This window comes from Venturia canescens, chromosome 4, assembly GCF_019457755.1.
Source record: "Venturia canescens isolate UGA chromosome 4, ASM1945775v1, whole genome shotgun sequence".
In the NCBI taxonomy this organism is placed as follows: domain Eukaryota; kingdom Metazoa; phylum Arthropoda; class Insecta; order Hymenoptera; family Ichneumonidae; genus Venturia; species Venturia canescens.
Window position 1 is genome coordinate 17,320,823 of NC_057424.1, and position 17,400 is coordinate 17,338,222.

Sequence of the window (17,400 nt, forward strand, 5' to 3'; positions counted from 1 at the left end):
ACGGGCATAAAATTGTGAACGAGAAATTGCTCATTTTTTTCGCATCCTTATAAAAATAATTTAATTTTACAGGTTTCGTTAAAAAATCAACAAACATTTCAGAAACTCGATAATTCGAAAAATCCGAAAAAATCATTCGCGAAATTTCAATTTCCATCGGAACGATCATGCAACCACTTCCAAATGATCCGCTAACGAATCGTAAAATTTCATTCCATCCCCCTACAAGATGTCAAGAAATGAATAAACAAAATTAAAATTATCTTGAGAAATGATTAAGCGTATGCAGAACGAAACATCGTTTATATACGTATGCGGGAAAAAAATTGGACCGTCAATGCAGAAAAGAGCCTGGTAGGCGCACGTTTCGAGAGCAAAAGAGATTGAGTTACCAAGAGATAATCGCATGCACGCCCAGCCGTCCCGGTACCACGCGTATCCCACCATCCCGCAGACCTTACGTATACTGAGCATATTTTATGAACATGAATATACACATATATATACATAAAGAATTTATAATACGATCGGACATGGCGGAACTCTTCTCCGCTATAACTTTGACTCCGTTTTTTTCGACGGTCGAGCAATACGGTCGTGCAGCAGCACCCTTGCTCTCAAACCTTAAACCGATTTCGAGCCAGGACCATTCAAAATAAGGCGAGGATCAAGCCGAGCGCTTGGATCTTGATCTCTCAATTTTGTGGACGTCAAAAAGAGGCGATTTAAGCAGGATTTTCCTGTCAAATTGACTGTGCACAGACGTGTCTCAGTCAAGTATCGACTGAAGGTCGTTTTCGACGAAGAATCAAGAGCGTCTACTCGATGGGAGCAGAAAAAACGTTCAACAAAATATAGTGGTGCTTTTCAGCAGTGAGATTTCGGTTTAGGTTTTATCTCCTCGTGCGATTCATAGTCGCGGGAGAAACTCGTTCTTCTATCTCGTCCTCGATTCCTCACCAGTTTGCTTGCTTTTTTTAGACACGCATTTCAAAATGATTTCTGTAAAAGTTGATGCGAGGAGATTTTATTGATGTGCGGGTGCATGGGATTCAAGAGCGATGTGCTCGGATAAAGGCTCGTACTGTTCTCAGAGATGGAGCGCGTTCCACCCCCGAGATTTCGCGGCATTCCATTCCAAGCATCAACCCGTGTTTTTTGGTTTTTTTTTTCGTCACATTATCTTTATTGAGAAGATTTAATTGAAATTTGTGCAGACATCGTATGTTGAGACTTTGTAATTAAAATGTATTTTTCGTTCCTTTCGAGTATAAATTTGTGTACCTCTGCTCACGTCAATTCCATCGAGATACGGTTGATTCGGTTGGACGGGTCGCGCAACGGCTCAATTTCGCTTCGAACCCGGGTCGAAAATAAAACGAAGAAGATCCGAGAACTCGTGATAAATTTCGATTATCCCGAAAGTAGCTGACTCGTTAAAATCCAAATGGAAGCACTTTTTGCCGGTAAATCGTATCGAAAGAAATCGCATTTTTTGTGCTATCAAGTTTCACGCTCCCGCGTATCCCTAAATTCAGGTGAGCAGGGGAAACCAAATTGAAGAGTCTCGATTACACGGCTCGGGGGAGTCTTGAACTCGTTTCTCCCTCGTCCCCTTGGCTCTCTGTGGCACTTCGAGGGGACTGTCATTACTCGCGTCATTAACACGACAGTGGACAGAGAGCAAGAGAGAGAGGACGAGAGAGAAAGAAGACTGAGAATCAACCTCATTGGGCTATTAAAATGAGAAGACAGAACGAGAGCAAAAAAGGAAGAGACTGCGATAGAAAGAGAGGAAGAGGGAAGAGAAAATGAGTTGAGCTTTTACGGATGCTGCTGCTGCTGCTGCTGCTGCAACACAAGAACGTCATCTTGCACAGAGCCATTTACTCCTTCATTTTTTCCCAGTTCCTTCACGAATAGAGTGGTTATATCTTTACGATTTCGCAGAAAGCGCCTCAAAGAAGAAAAAACTTTTCGAATCTATATGCCTCTGTATATATATACATTTATCGGTACGTACAAGTGAGAATGAAGAAGAGGAAGAAAGGAGCTGCCGCTCAGTTATTTCGACTTATATTCACTTTAGTCTTACGCGATTTACCCTTTCATCTTGCCTCGTACCGACGAACGAACGGATGTAAAACGGATGGAGAAGCCATGCTCGCGATACGGATGACGAAGCTTCGTACACGAGCATCGATATATTCACCGGCAGCTTTCAGATTCTAATGCACACACACACAAGGCCCATACACGATCTTATTTACCGAGAGATTCATTGACAGCCAACGAAGTCATCGTTTCCCTTGAAACTTCAATGACCGGAAACGAGCAGATCCAGTTGGACCATTTTCAATAGCGAGTTGGCTTGTATAATTCTGCCAAAATAAACTGCGCGCGAATCGAGAAACGATGAACCGATTAGCGAGCTTTGAAAACAGACGAGCAATATCCGAGGTCAAGCGGGGAACCCGGAAACCAAGATGGTCAAGTCTCTCGTCATTGTTCACAAACGATGATCGTGCTAATTTATTATTATGTAGAGATATACGGCTGATATTCGTCACGCGACTTTTATCTTCCCCGACGAACGGATGCGACGGGCTAAGATCCCGGACGTCGTGCAATTGATACGACTCGAGTTCGTGCGTACGCGAGCACCATTGCGGGGTCGTGTCCCTACTCATTGATATTTATTGGAGTTTATAGACGCGAGACGCGATCGTTGGAAGGTGGGGGTGTCATTTGTGTGTTTGTTGATCGTCAGGTTTGCTCCAAGCTCGCTTCCATCCACCCTGTAAACACCCGCATGAGTTACGACTCACCGTGAAATTATGAGAGTGGTCAAGCCTGGTTTTCGGTGGAGGACAGTCGGCTTCGCTCCTCGATCTTTCAATTCATTCAATCTCGCTTACTTCCTTAATCATAAATCACTTCCGCGTGGGAAAGTTTCATTCTGAGGAAGGTTCATGAGTTTTCATAAATTTTATAATAAAAAGTCGCACATTTAAAAACTTTTCGTTTCGTCAATCATTTTCAAAGCGCTCCCCCATTTATTGAGTTCATAAAAGACTGCAGTTTAGCAGTTTTCCCACTTTTTCGTCGTGTACATCATGCTGATAAACACGAAAATACAGGAGTGACACAAACGATCGTAAACTGTTTTTCTCCCAGTTTCACTTCTCTTTGTTTTTGCTCATATATTCCGCTTCTTCGGCGTGAACTGCAGCCGTAATTTGGTGAGCGTTAAAATGTCCGACAGTTCCCAACAAGACGGAGCCGTGAATCTTTCGTTTGTTTGGACAAGCCAGCGTTATGAGATTTTATGCGAGGAACGAGCGCGAGCCAAAGAAGCAAATAACAGTGGTTCATATACGATAATACACGAAGCAGAGGATTTCTGATCGATATAACTAACCCACGTAAAAGTACACGCGGGATCAATACTTCTAGATGGAAAGAAAAAAATAAACATTTTTTCGAGTGAAAAACTCGAGCATGTTTTGTCAGTGGGGCTGAAAAATTTCCGAATTCGGGGAAAGGTTTTCCGGTGATTCGGCCAGCAAAGATATCGCGATCGGGGAAAGCCCACAAAAGTCGAGATCGGTGAGGTGGGATAGGAGAAAAAGATGCGAAAGTGATAAAAGAGTTTCCCGAAATTGAGCACGTTTTCGGCCTTTTTTATCGAAAGTATCTGCAGCTGTGGCGGATTTGTTCGAGTTCGAGATTTCGACAGCGTCACGAATTTTAAAAGACTGATCTTCGTAATTGAATCGGTGCTAGAATTCGAATACAAAAATGTAAAATCGTCTCGATCCACAGACTCAGTGGCCGCATTGTCTCGACTGCAGAGGGAAAAAAGTACCGGTGAACTTTCTATTCTTGTGGCATGGAAGTCGGAAAACTAAATAAAGTATGTTTCCAAGAGTAACCGAAAGAGAAAAGATCGGAGGAGGTGGTAAGGGGCAAAGCACATGGCTGACACGTTTCGGGTCACATGCTCTCGCCTCTCCGAGATTTTTCGAGGAAAGCATTCTCATCTCGAGGCTCCTGATCCCGTTTTCTCAGAGCTATATATTACACATACGTTTATAGAGAGCCGAACGTGAGTCATCGGTAGTTCAGTGACTTTGCCAATTTCAATCGGATATTCTCAGTGTTTATTTTCCATTACGATTCGTAACGATGATCCATCGGGTTATTCGCATTGAGCAAATTATCGTGTAGTCGAAAAATTTGAACAACGTTTTTTGATTATGAATGCGACTCCAAGATTCGTTCATTAAAATTCAACTCGTACGCGATTGATAAATAATCGTTTATACACGTTCAAACGTTAGAAAAGAAGGAATGGGGAGCGACTCGGCAAAACTAAACTGAGAAAATCTCGCGACGCAGTGTCCCAAAGTGTCAAATCTTTGCGCCGGAGCAGAGCAGTTGAAATAGAAACATTGGCTTTTCGTAACGACGCGAGAACGACGAAGAAGACTCGCCGTCTCGGGAATAATCACGCGAAATCTTATTCTCAACTCGATAATAATTTCAATGACTATAACAAGCGAAATATACATCACGAGCTCTCGGAAAGCGGTGCTTCTCCGTTGCAGAGGTCTGGAACGTCACTTGAAAGTGAGATATATGCACATAACGAGACGCAAGATCATTGCGAACGAAGAGAACGAGAGTGTAGCCAGAATCGAGCGAGTCACAGACAAAACAAACCGTTTTATCGTCGCGAACGATCGCCAAATTGTCTCATTAAGGCGATTAGATCGCGCGCACTTGAGTCACGCATATCCTCTCATACATAAACGCACGTATATGTCGTTTATGCGATGATATTTCGCGCGACGCGGGCTGCATCTCTGTTAGCAGCTCGCCTCGAGCATAGCGCGAAATTCCAGACTGAGAGTCTGCTGCTGACCCAGCTTCATTCTCGTTGACAATCGAATTTACGCGACTGTGAAATCTCATTGAGATTTCTCTGAATTTTTCACAGCCCGAGTTTCGCTTCAAGCCTCATCGCCGCGTCATTCCGTTCTCGAGTTGCTATGATCCCCGCCGCGAGATTTTTCGCATGCGCCAATTTTAAATCGAGCCAATGAAGCTCCGTAGCCCGCCGCGTTCATTTTGGCATGCCGCGTACGCGGGCATGCGCGGGAAAGTGAGAAACGAACTTTTCGCTCCCCGAGTCAAGTCCGCTCTCATAAACAGGAGTTTCGTAGTACCATAAATCTCTTTTCAATCGCCGCGCTCGTTGGAAATCGATCCACGAATGCGTCAACCGAGACGAACCCCGAGCATACGAATAAACAAATAGGAGCAACCGAGATGGAATCGAAACGTTGAACGCATCACGAAAAAAAAAAAAAAAAAAAAAAAACAAAACGGAGCTGTGCCGCTCTCCGACGGAGGGAAAAATTATGACTGCGAGAATCGAGTATCTCATCTTCATCTCCGCGCGCTCTTATATATACAAACCCCAAATTCAATGTTGCCCTACATATACGAGAATCTGAGTATACACGCGGACACGCGATATCTAAGCTCCGCGACTTATTTATAAGCAGCGTAGCTATTAATTGTTTCTGTAAATATTATAATATATCGCGTTAATCCGTGTGTGTTTTATCTTGATATTAATGCAGCACGTGCACACACGTAAATTGCGTGGTGTGCGGGGCGGCGTGTAAAGAGAGCGTATCGCGTGTCCTTTCTCGCGGTCCAGTCTGCCAAGATGAGCAAAAGGAAGAGAAAAAATGGAGATTGCGAAAGAGTGAGGGAGAGGGAATAAGAATAAGAGAGACGTATGACACGAGCCTCACGCACCAGGAGGGCTCCCCTCTTCCTCGAGAGCACGGTACGTTATGAATGCGTGGAATTTATCAATGGATGCCCGAGAGCCGATGATAAATTCGCCCGCGTGTATACCTATCGTATCGAAATCGCGAGAGCTTCGAGTCCAACAAACTCCAGTAATGCACACACGCGCGCGTGCGCATGCGAACTGCTCCAGGTATTGTGCGAGTGGATACGAGCCAAGCTTTAGTTTTACGTTGCTCGGGTACGCACAGGGAAAATAGTATCGAATTAATTTCGTGGGGATTAGCAAAACGTGATTTTCTCAACATTTTCAGGGGGGCGGGGGAACGGCGATTAAGTTCAGCGTTTGTAGAGAAGAATAATTTGCGTATTTTCCTACGAATGCAAGCGCCAAGGGCTTCTTCATCGGTGCTGGAGGAAAGTGGGGGAGCGATTCTATCACTCGGGACCCATCGAGCAGGGGATGAGCGAGGCAAAAGGTGTTCCGCGGGCGCGCGATCGCGAAACGGATTTTGCAACGTTCTCTCATACGAGGACAGTGTGCACACGCCTTCTGGATTTCTCTTATGCTCGAATACGCTCGTGTGTACGGAGATAGATGTGCAAAGGTGTGCGGACTTGGATATTATCTTTTCTTCCATTCTCATTTCCATTATGTACATAGCAGGGCCCAAGGTGTGTGGCAGCGAGAAAGATCGGAGCTTCTTCAGTGGTCCATATCCAACGTGAGAAAGAAAGAAGGTAATATGTGTGTATCAGAATGTATACTATCCGACTCAGTTGTATCCAATGATCTTGACGTCTACAAATCGTTCCTCATTTTTCCCCCGATTTTAACCGTTTTTTCATACCTCCCCCGCCTGCTTTCTCAAACTCTCTTCTCTCCTCCTATACACACACACACTTTATTTATGAATCTATTCGTGCGATGATTAAGTACACGATCGCTACAATGGCCACGATAAACTGCTGCAATATCAATTTGCAAAGGGATTTTTAACCTCGAACATAATGAAAATCTTCGTAATCAGGCTCAAACCATCACGAAATTTAATGTCTTCCGAGCTCCCGTTTATTTATCGCGCCAATCAGAGTGTGAATGTTCGGTAAAAGCAGAGAAACTCGTGCACTCAAAATCCCTGGGCTCTCGGGCAAACGAATTAGTCGAGGATTCGTTTCAGTGATCTTTCTATTCCGCGTGCATGATATGCCTATAAAATGAAAGCAGCACAGCGTATGTGTTGTTCGTAAAAAAAGGGTCCGAGCGGAGGAAACTCGAGCTCGGATCTCTAGTGGGTTTTAAAAAAATTATTCTAGTGCGTGTACGCGAACACGTGTACCAAACTTCTGTGGCACATGCGATGCCTCTTCGTACCGAGAAGAGGGAAGCTCTGTCATATATTCTGTGATCTGTACACGCACATACGCGCCTCGAAGGATCTCCTGTGTGTCTGTTGTTTCCCAAACAATGAACGGGCTGTGCGTGGATGCTGCAGATCGAATTGCCACGAGTACCGGAGGCCCGCATCCTTCACATTTTTTCAATTATTTTCAATCCTCTCATTTTTATTCTTCATGGCGCTAGAATTTTAATGGCTCCTTACTCACGTTCTTGTTGGCAGTATATTTACGAGATTTTCGTTTGAGCTTACAACTCTGAGAGTCCTCGGAGATTTTGTTATCTCGTACACGGAGAGAGCTAAACGGTAATATATTTAACGTCAAATTCACTGCAAAATTAGGGGACGAGTTAACGAAAAATATTTATTCCAGTAACGCACTGTAAAATTTTTAATATTTTACGGAATTTTCAGTTTTGTGATAGACAATATTGCAGTAGTGAAATTTGCATCATGGTAAAAGGTCTTTGACCTAACGCAGGTATCGATCACTCGTTTCCGAATTTCGTAGCACACTGAAATAACGCTGCACTTGAACAAAGGACTGGGCACATAAAAATAATGGGGAAATAGGCCGATATAGCGACGAGACACCCCAGCATAAAACACTTTTTAGAATGTAACTCGGTAAAATTCATCGTGACGTCAAAATTTACTAAAAACTTCGGTAAAATAAGTTCCTACTGTGAACAATGAATATTATTTTTTTTATAGGAAAATTCAATTACTTTCCCTCAATAATATCACGAATTACAGCTCGTCGGCGCATTATCGTTACTGGACGGTGATTTTTCAAATTTAATTCTCTCCGTGTACGATTGAAAGTCGAGAAAGCATGAATTGGGGAAAAGTTATTTAGACGCGTGCGAATTTGAATGGACTTGGTGTAACGATTCAATAAAATCGAGAACATATTTTTCCGTCGTTTTTGTTTCTTCATCATTTTTGCTCATTTATTTTTATTAATTTTATTTAGTATGCAGGCCTTAAGAGCGAAGCGTATCTGAAGTTTTACGAGCGATCCTCCCACGACCGGGGATTTTTCGCACCCGTGTAAATACGTGTAAATAATATTGTTCGTACGTGTACGTTTTGCCAAGTAAGTGGACAAAAATTCAGGGCCGAGTGCGTGCATTCGCTTTCTGCAAAGTATATCTGCTGCATATTTTTCTCTTGTATATTATACCGATCCGCGTGGCGTTGTTCTCCGATCAACGTTTTTTCTCGGTTACCTTTTGTGTGCGGCGCGAATTCAATGCCACTGTGGTTCAACGTTTAACGAATTTTATTTTTTACACCGAGACAGATCCTCGAATGGCAATCATTCTTCGATCTTTATGCCCTCCAACATTTTACGTCTGGAATAAAAATCGGTTTCGGAAATGAACGTTTTTTTACGATCTTGCGACTGCGGATGGAGGAAACGAAGAACTCGAGTTTCTTAAAAATTTTCACTCAATTCGCCTCCCGTGAAATCTACGATATATAGAGAAAATGTGGAAAACAGTATTTTTGTAATCGCTCATACCCTGGCAATTGCGATGAATTTTTCTCCACGATCTGCATATAATTATACTGTCAGAGCAGATGAAGCGGTCGGAAAAAGCTTGTAACTAATTGGCGATATTCACGAGCGAAAGATGCAAGAAAGAAGAAAGAAGTATTTGGGGGAGATTGAAACTGTGAATTGGCAATGTAACAGGGAAACGAATTTAAAGTCTCCCGTCAGTTGCTCGTGTGGGATGCTGCACGCGTCGTCGGTATTGTAGTTTTACAACGCCCTGGCGCCGCGTGTCTCCTCAATGCTCTTGCGCGTATCTCTTACTTTCGTGATTTTCCTCCACACGCCGCGGCCCTAATGTACGTTTATATATATAATATTCTCCCGGCATCTTTGTCACTCTGTCTCTCTCGCTGCACAGCAGAAACTTTGTTTTTTCTTGGAGTACATGCAGGAGGCTCTCGGTCGCAGCTCGCTCGTTTACCGTCCAAGTAAAATTCTCTTTCCACGGCGAATTTCTCGTTCGCAACGCGGGAATAAATCTTAAACTGGTCCCATGCTCCCTGCTCGCTTGCCAGACTCAGAGAGCTCGCGTTCTCCCATAACTTCGCTTCGCGCTGGTTTCCCGAGCTTTACGACGCCCGCAGCAGCCCAAACTGTCAGTTGATGCTACAGCGAGAAAGAGAGAAAAGGGAAAAATCGTTGGAAACGGAAGGAGAGGCAGGGAGGGGAAAATCAAGAGGGAATCAGGGAGGAAATGAAGAGTCACCGAGAGAGAAAAAAAAACAGAGAATCAGAGAGAAAATGGAAGAGAGGAAAAAAACTAGAGCATCCGTGAGACTTTGTCGCTTGTCCCTGCGAATTAAATCGGAGGGCCTTCCTCCCCCTCTTGTCGTTCGTCTCTCTTTCCGTCTCTCGTGGCTTTCCTCTCGCTCCCTCTCATTCTGATCCGCTTTTTTGCATTCTATTTGACTCACTCCTCATCCGGCGTCTCTCTTTCCGCGGTTTCTCGTTCACCGTAAAGCTGTAAACTCTCGGGATTTACCGATTCGTGGACACGTTTACATCCACGCGAAATATTTTCGTTCCTTCGCGCAGCTTCTCGCGACGAGCTTCCGACTCATACAGAAAGACTCGAGTTGAATCTAAATTGTGAGAGTCGAATGTTGGAGAACGAGAATGAGAGAGAACTGAAAAAGAGGGAGCACGTTCCCTGGAGTATATTTATGCATTCGGAGGATTTCCGCAACGTCAAGCCTTTATACTCGTGTGTAAATATGCATACATACACGTGTATATATCGCTGTTGAAATTTTCTTGCAACGACCAAACGAAGAGGGTGAAGAAGAGAAGTTACGCGCTGCTGTGATTGAGACGACGCGAGAGATCACGAAAGCTCGCGCAACAAGAAAAGAAGAGAACGAGCCTGCGAAGAATTATGTCCCAATTATTTACGTATAACGCGGGGGCCGTGCGCTCCTTCTCCCGTCTTTTTATCCCCCGGATTCAGTGGCTCGTGTGGAAACGCTGTATGTTATGAATTCACCAATTTTATCGCTCTCCTTTGACGAAATTAACGATTGCAATAACGAGAATGAGCTCGCTCGATATCATCCTTTGAAGCTCTCTGCTCCGCCTTTTGTTCTTCTCCAAAAAACCGCAAGAAAATAATGCATTTAAACGAGCACAAAAAGCAGGGACTTGTCATCCGAGTAGGCTTTTTCGTCATCAATGATCTCGGAGCTCTCTTGAATGTGTAAAAAGTGTTATAATTCAAGAGGGAATTTTTGTCACAGTCACTAGACGTGGCAGTAAAATAATCGACGTTTGTACATTTTGAACGAACTTTCGTTACTCCCGCGTGAACTCAAAATCAAAATATTTTACATTCTCTGATCGTAAAACTTCTTCTCGCTATACGAAACTACCAAGAATCCATTTTTATTATCAAAGAGGATGATGACACGAGAAATTAAAATACGAGTGTTTGATTGACGAGATTGAAAAACAAAAATGAAAAAACACTTCGAGGGCTATAAAAAATACGTTTAATGGTCGGAAGCGTGTCAAAGCGAAACTCATCTAGCTCCTCGAACACTTTATAACGTGTTCACATCCCAGCGAACCACTAATAATGTCATGCGCTCAGTACACTCGCTGTAGTTATAGCCGCTTCTTTATATGTATCAACACGTCACACAGACCTGATGCGTGTGCGTATTGAGAATGAGAAATTCATCGACTCGTGAATTCTCGACGGCTCCCTCGATCACAGAATCAGCATCTTCACATGTTAAAGTCGCCTCATTCGATGCGGAAGGTGAACGACGCAGGTACGATAACAAAGTTACACTCGATGAGGCAGGCTATTGAAAAGCTGTCTGAGAGCGAGACAAAAATTCCTGGGGAAATGTCGTCTTGGGTTGGGCTAGCCGTGAGTGATTTTATGCGCAGAGGGACGATTTGTCACGATGAAAATCGTGCGAAAGTGCGATAACGTTCGCGGTGGCTGTCGATTTCGTGAAATCAGCTGCGAACAGCAAGAAAAGTCTTGTGACTCGAACAGCGTGGAAAATGGTTTTATGGGACGCGGAACGCGGCGCGTTATTCGTGGTGTGAAAATATGAAACCACATTAATGCTATGCCGCGACAACCAGTTTTACAGGCTAAGACCGTTTTTTTAGCGATTTAACATCGCGCAAATCATCGAATCGTTCGCACCAATGATCGATTGGCTAATTGATAATGCTGCAGCAAGAAATCATTTTGCAACATTCCACGGACTTGTCTTGCAAGTTGGATGTTGACAAATATATTGTTGGATCTCGTCGTCACCTCGTTTTATTGGTACTTGATCGATCCGTTAATAATTTGAAATATTTCATCTGCGAATTTTCACTTTTACGGTGGCGACGTTCGAGGGCTGCAGGGGGAATCAGGATCAACACGAATTACTCAAGATTTTTCATGAATTTGCTGGTTTTCTGCTGGGGTGCAGGAATCGGTTTCATTCTGGAATTCGTTTGATCGGAAACTCCGAAAAAATTCATAAGGTGTTCCTCCCCACTGTCTAAAGCAGTGTCATAATTTCGTGTGGTGTTTCGATAATATGAGCAGCGAATTAAATCGCATCGCTGTGACGACGCTGTTAACTGCAATGTCAAATTGCTAGTGCCTTGCTTCAGCAGATTCAGCATCTTCGTTAGCGAACCCATCAGCGGAGTTCACGGAGCTGACGGATTCGTAAAGATGCTCGAAAAATGAGGGATATTGTAAGAAAGCCTGCGGCGAATGAAAACTTACGGATGAGGCGGTGGTGCGTGAAAAGCTGCAGCGGCCGCTGCAGCGGCGGCAGCGTGATGTTCCCACGCGGCTGCCGCAGCGGCCGCGGCCGCGGCTGGATGCGGCGGCGGGGGCGGTCCGTGATGCGTATGAAAGGGCGACGGCGGAGGCGGCCCGTGGTGCGGATGAGGGTGAAAGGCAGCGTGAAAAGCTGAGTGGGGATGATGAGGTGGCGGCGGCGGTGGTAAGAGCGAGAATGCCTCTTGATGATAGGCCACCTCCTTCTCCGGCATGGTGAAGCACGTTGCTTTATCTAACAATGTTGAATCGACGTTACGAGAAGAGGCTCGAGGACGATCATCACAGTCGAAATGCCGCAAATTACGTAGACGCCAATTTCTGTCGCGTCCTTTAGTATAGAATCGTTGGTTCAACGTCACGGCGACGTTTGAAAGGTAATCGGACTTTCCGGCATTGTTAGCAAAATCCCAGTCTCGTTGATGCCGATTATTATCTGCATAATCTAGACTGTAAATCGATCTTGGGTTGAATCGAAGCCCAGGGAAATCCGCACCTCCGTAGCAGCTGCCAATCGAATCGAGCAGTTGCTCTTTCCGCGGATCCTCGCTGATTTCACTGTCGATTGAACTCTTGATTCTTTGGTTTCTTACGGTTTCTTCGACGCGCCGATAATACGATAAATTCGAATGATCGTACGGTGAAATATACGAGACCGGAATAATCGGCTGGTGGTGTAACAAGTGCTGTCTCTGCTCAATCGTACGAGAGTCCGTCGAATCAATGCAATCGATACTCTCGACGTCTACATGCTCATTCTCGTCGCCCACCAAACCCCCCGCTGAAACGACGATCTCGTCTCTCGTCAAACGCCAACGTGAACATCCCGCATCACCGTGCCCGTCGCTGTCGCGACGCCGCGAAGAACTAATTCTGACAGGTGTCTCCTGCTTCCTGAAGCTTCGACCAGCGATCGGATGCGACCCGATGCAAAAAACCCCTCAGGCCCGCTCTGTCTTCGCTCCGATTTTACAAATTGCTCTCTTACTCCAAAAATCGTAAGATCACACTTCCGCACTCGATTATCTCCTCCGACGATCGCGATTATTATCTTTTTTCTCTACTAAACACTCGCACCTCACTCACTTCGTTTCACACGATTACATGCACGTGGCAGACCAATAAAACAACAACAACAAACGTGAATATCCGTCACGACGAATCCGCTCACTATCCACTGGATCCTCCGAATTATTGAGCAAAATATTGAGCTCGCAAGGTATACTTAATCCTTTAAATCCTCGCTTAGACTCAGTTTGTTTGTGCCCGCTTAATGGTGACACTTGGCAAAACGGTGGGACGCGCTTATCCGCGGAGAAGCAATCCGATCAGAGGCTTGTCGCACACGCTCGATCTTACTCCGATATTATTGACGAAAATTCAACTATTCCCGCGCAATACCCGCCCGTCGGACAATCGTTGGTATACGTCCGTGGTTCGGTTGATGTTCAAAATGTAAAATTCCCGAATGACCCGCAAGAGCGTCCCGATCCGTCGAATAAATTGTAGATCAAACGAGTTCGCGAGCCTCGTCTCGTCGATAACGAGATTGTTTGAGGGAGTCTAGAAAAGCGGCGTTACTGTCACGGTGTTTATCCTCTGACGGGTATGGCGGTACTGGAGTGTGTTCACCAAGTGACGAGTGACGACGAGGGGTACGGTGGCGCGGCGGGTTGTGGCGAGTTGAAGCACCACCGAGGCGTGCATTCGCCCATCGGTGGGCGTGCGACGAAGAGCCCGCCGCGCGAGTGAGTACAAAATTCAAAAATAAACGAGTGCGAGTGAGCGAGCCTTGGACCGAGTCTCGTGGCATCTTTGGCTCACAATACGTGCGCAACGGAGGGAGAAAGAACCGCGGGGAAGGAGAAAGAGAGAGAGAGAGAGAACAAGAGCGTTGTACAGAATCGACGATGATGCTGAGGGATGGTGGGGAGAAAAGTTTGACCGTGTGTGGGTTATGCGTACCGTTGTGTGCGTGTAAATCCCGAGGGGGAGTGAGCAAGATGGAAATAACGCCTAGCGAAATTGGTGGAAGAGAGAGACACGAAGCTAAGAGAGGAAGAGAAGCTTTCGTAGCTGCGAGTTCCATTGTGAGTAAGAGAAAGTAAGACGAGAGAAAAGGATGCAAGAAAGAAAGGCCCAATGATTCAGCACTGGAGGGGAAGCCGGGAGAGAAAGAGAGAGCGAGTGAGGCGAGAGAGAACGCGTGTCAGCTCGACAACTCAACTAGCACCGTGCGGAGCACCCACAGGTCTCTAACGCCCCGATCTTTCTCCCTCTTTCTCTGCGGAGATGAACGCGCACAGAGCGGAATAGAGAGAGAGACGCATCTCTCCGAATTCCTAGCCTCTCCGCTCGTTCCTCCTCCTTTATAACGTGTATGTTAGACCCTTATTAACTCATTCTTTCTCGTACAGCGGGCGTCGTTGATCTTTCGTAATTTGAATGTTTGTCGGATCCCCAGGATTTTATAATATGAAATTATTCGTGACGAAGGAAACTTTATTCGACAGTTTTATCGGATATTTATTACGGTGAAAAAAACAAAAAAAAAAAACAAAAAAAAAAAACGAAGATACAAATTTCTCGGAATGGGAATTATATGGGATTGTCGCGACAGACGACGTGGTACACACATTTTTTCGTATGAATGTATCAGAGTATAACGGATATTCTAATTTCTACATTTTTTTTTCTTCTTTTTCCAGTAATGGCAAATTCTCTCCTATCGCTTTGCCGGCTATGATAATTGAGTTGCCGTTTCTTGTAAAACCTCTAAAACTCAGGACCGATATCTTCGTTCGATTTATTCGAGTGAAACGATCGCGGTTGATGCCCGGTTCTTTATTTCGGTTGATCATTTTTCTAGAGGTTCCATGACGATGTGTTTTTGAAAAATATTTTTTCCATTTGCTTCTTCAATTAAAAACTTCGGGGCCTCGATCTGTTTTAGAGAGCAAGGGAACTTCGTGTGCCCCGAGGAAGGGTCAACTGCGACGCAAACCATTGGAGTTATCCGGCAATAGATTTCTCGTCCCATCGAAGAGCCTCGACTTCCGGTGGTCGTGCACTTGGGCCCGTGCGCGACAGAAAAATTTCGTTCTAGCCGAAGATCTCGGCGAGGCTGCTATTCCAGAAGGACATGGCTCGAGAGCGACACATTTTCCTTTCATCGTTTAAGATTCTCAAATGTCCCACTGCGGGTGGTGCGGACAAGGGAACTGCGATCACGCGCGGCCCACTGAAAAAGCGTCCTTTTTACCGGATTCTGTTCGCAGCAGGTCAATCCCTGTTCCGTTTTTGTGTTATCCTCTCTGTCAACGTTTCCCCTTCCTTTTTCTTCCCGTTTTTTTCTTCTTCAAACTCCTCCCCCGATCGTTCGGCAACTTTCTCAACGGCTTTTCGACTTTTTCTTCCCAAAGGAGCACATGTTACAAAAGACGACTCCCGAGAATTGTGGGACCGCAATCGAGAGGAATTTGAGAAGGACCCCAGCAGACTCTTGCCTCGAAGTTATTTCAGTCCTTGAGACAATCATTTTTTTCGACCCTTCGCACCGCACCGGAAGTATCACACATGGAAAAGACGTCGCAAATTTTCCCTCATTTCCATATGGAACTTGAGAATCTCCACCGCGTTGCCCTTATTAGTGCAGTGTGAGAAGGTTCCCTCGTTCCAGGCATTTCGACGGTAATCGGATAATGGAAGCTTCGAGGTCTCGAACGTCACTGATATCTTTTCCATCAAATTAACGCAATACGAGGCTCGACTTGCCTGACGAAGTTTCCGCATTATTTACGGGTTGTACAAAATTTCAGTTACGTTAGCACAACCACGGATCGACCGCGCTGTGCCTCGACCGTTTACAGCTCAACAAATGAACATTTCTGCCAAGTATTTCTATTACGTAGGAAAATAATATGGCCGATGGTTAATTGGAGCGGGGAGCGTTCCAGTAAACAATCAATTATGCCGACGATTTTCGAAGGTCGAATTACATAGAGCGTAGAAAAAGCGTGTCAATAAGACGCTTCGATAATAATAGGAGCGGTGTATCTTTGGCGGAGCGGAAAGCCCGAAAAAAATTGTCTTTTGTCTGGAGAGAAAGTGAGGCTCGAGGGATTGGAAGGGAGAGCGAGAGAGGAGGGAGACGAAAAGGACTAAGATGTGAAACAAGAAGGTTCTACGGTCCTACGGATCTTCGATAATCACTGGTATAAGAGGAACGAGGTGCATAGAGTCATTAACTAGCCCGTCGGCTCGTTGCGGTCGTCCGCCAAGAGATCTTGGGGTGGGGGCAGACCAACAGACACACGCGCATCCGACAATTTTTCCCTCCCTCTTCCTCTCTTTCTCTAGCACCCTTTCCACCCATGTTCCCGAGGATCTTTCGTTCAGTCTCGAATCTTAGGCTCCCTCTCGCCCTTCTTTACCGCTTCTCGAGAGTGCTCCGCAGGCGCGTCTTTCGTGCTCGGGTCTTCTCACTTCGTCGCCAAACACCCGGACCAGCTCATTATTTTGTTGATTTTGGGCCTGGACGCGTTCCTCCCGCCACAGCCGTCAATCCAACCTTCGCCGTCTTCCCTTCTCGCTCGTACTCGCGTACGCTCCTTTTTATTTCCTTCTCCGTCCCTCCGTCTCCCTCCCTGACGCACACTCTCCTCCGCGCTACTCCTCGCGAGACTCTCTTGCTGTGTGCCGTTCGCCGCTACCTAATTACCGTCGAACGATCGCGCGGAGGGCCCTGCGAGACGAAATCAGGATATTCTACTCCTCGTCCCGGGACCAATCGCGTCCACGGCGTATTATATATACGACACAGCGCCGCAGTGCGACCGATGATTTCGTCGTTCCGAAGCCCGCAGTGGGTCCCAACGTTCCTCTTCTCATCTTGTGCTCACTTTCAGCTCATACATCAATATATATACGTACAGCCAACCTTCCGATTATACTCTGTCCCTTGGCGAGCCGCCACAGAGGGCGCCCGAGCACCAATGTTTCTCGCAATCCTCCGCGCGCGGCCTCCATTTAGCACACCGGATGTTTCTCCTAAATGGACCGTGGCCTAATTGGATTGCATCGAGTTCGAGAGCGACGGAGAGAGTCGAGCAAGTCTCTTCAGCTACACGCACTTTTCTATCTTCCTCCCGCCTTTTCTCACCACTCATTCTCGTCTCCCTGGCCTTTGTTCGGGTTTTCTCGACGCACGAACTTATTGTGCCCTGCTGAGACAATTGTCAACTTCCAAAGTCCTAGTTTTCTTTGACCTCTTCGCTACGCTGCATCAATAGCGCCTCAATTATCTCATCGCG

The 17,400-nt window shown here is 45.6% G+C and overlaps 1 protein-coding gene across 1 annotated transcript in view; it reads right to left on the bottom strand.

Moving 5' to 3' along the window:
* The window catches only part of ci (cubitus interruptus), a 90,443-nt gene extending 76,779 nt beyond the window's left edge, over positions 1 to 13,664 (bottom strand). The window contains exon 1 of the mRNA XM_043416102.1: positions 12,032 to 13,664. Coding sequence (XP_043272037.1) covers positions 12,032 to 12,303 — 272 coding nt within the window. The 5' untranslated portion in view covers positions 12,304 to 13,664. The remainder of the gene's footprint in view (positions 1 to 12,031) is intronic.
* Between the last annotated feature and the right edge of the window lie 3,736 nt (positions 13,665 to 17,400).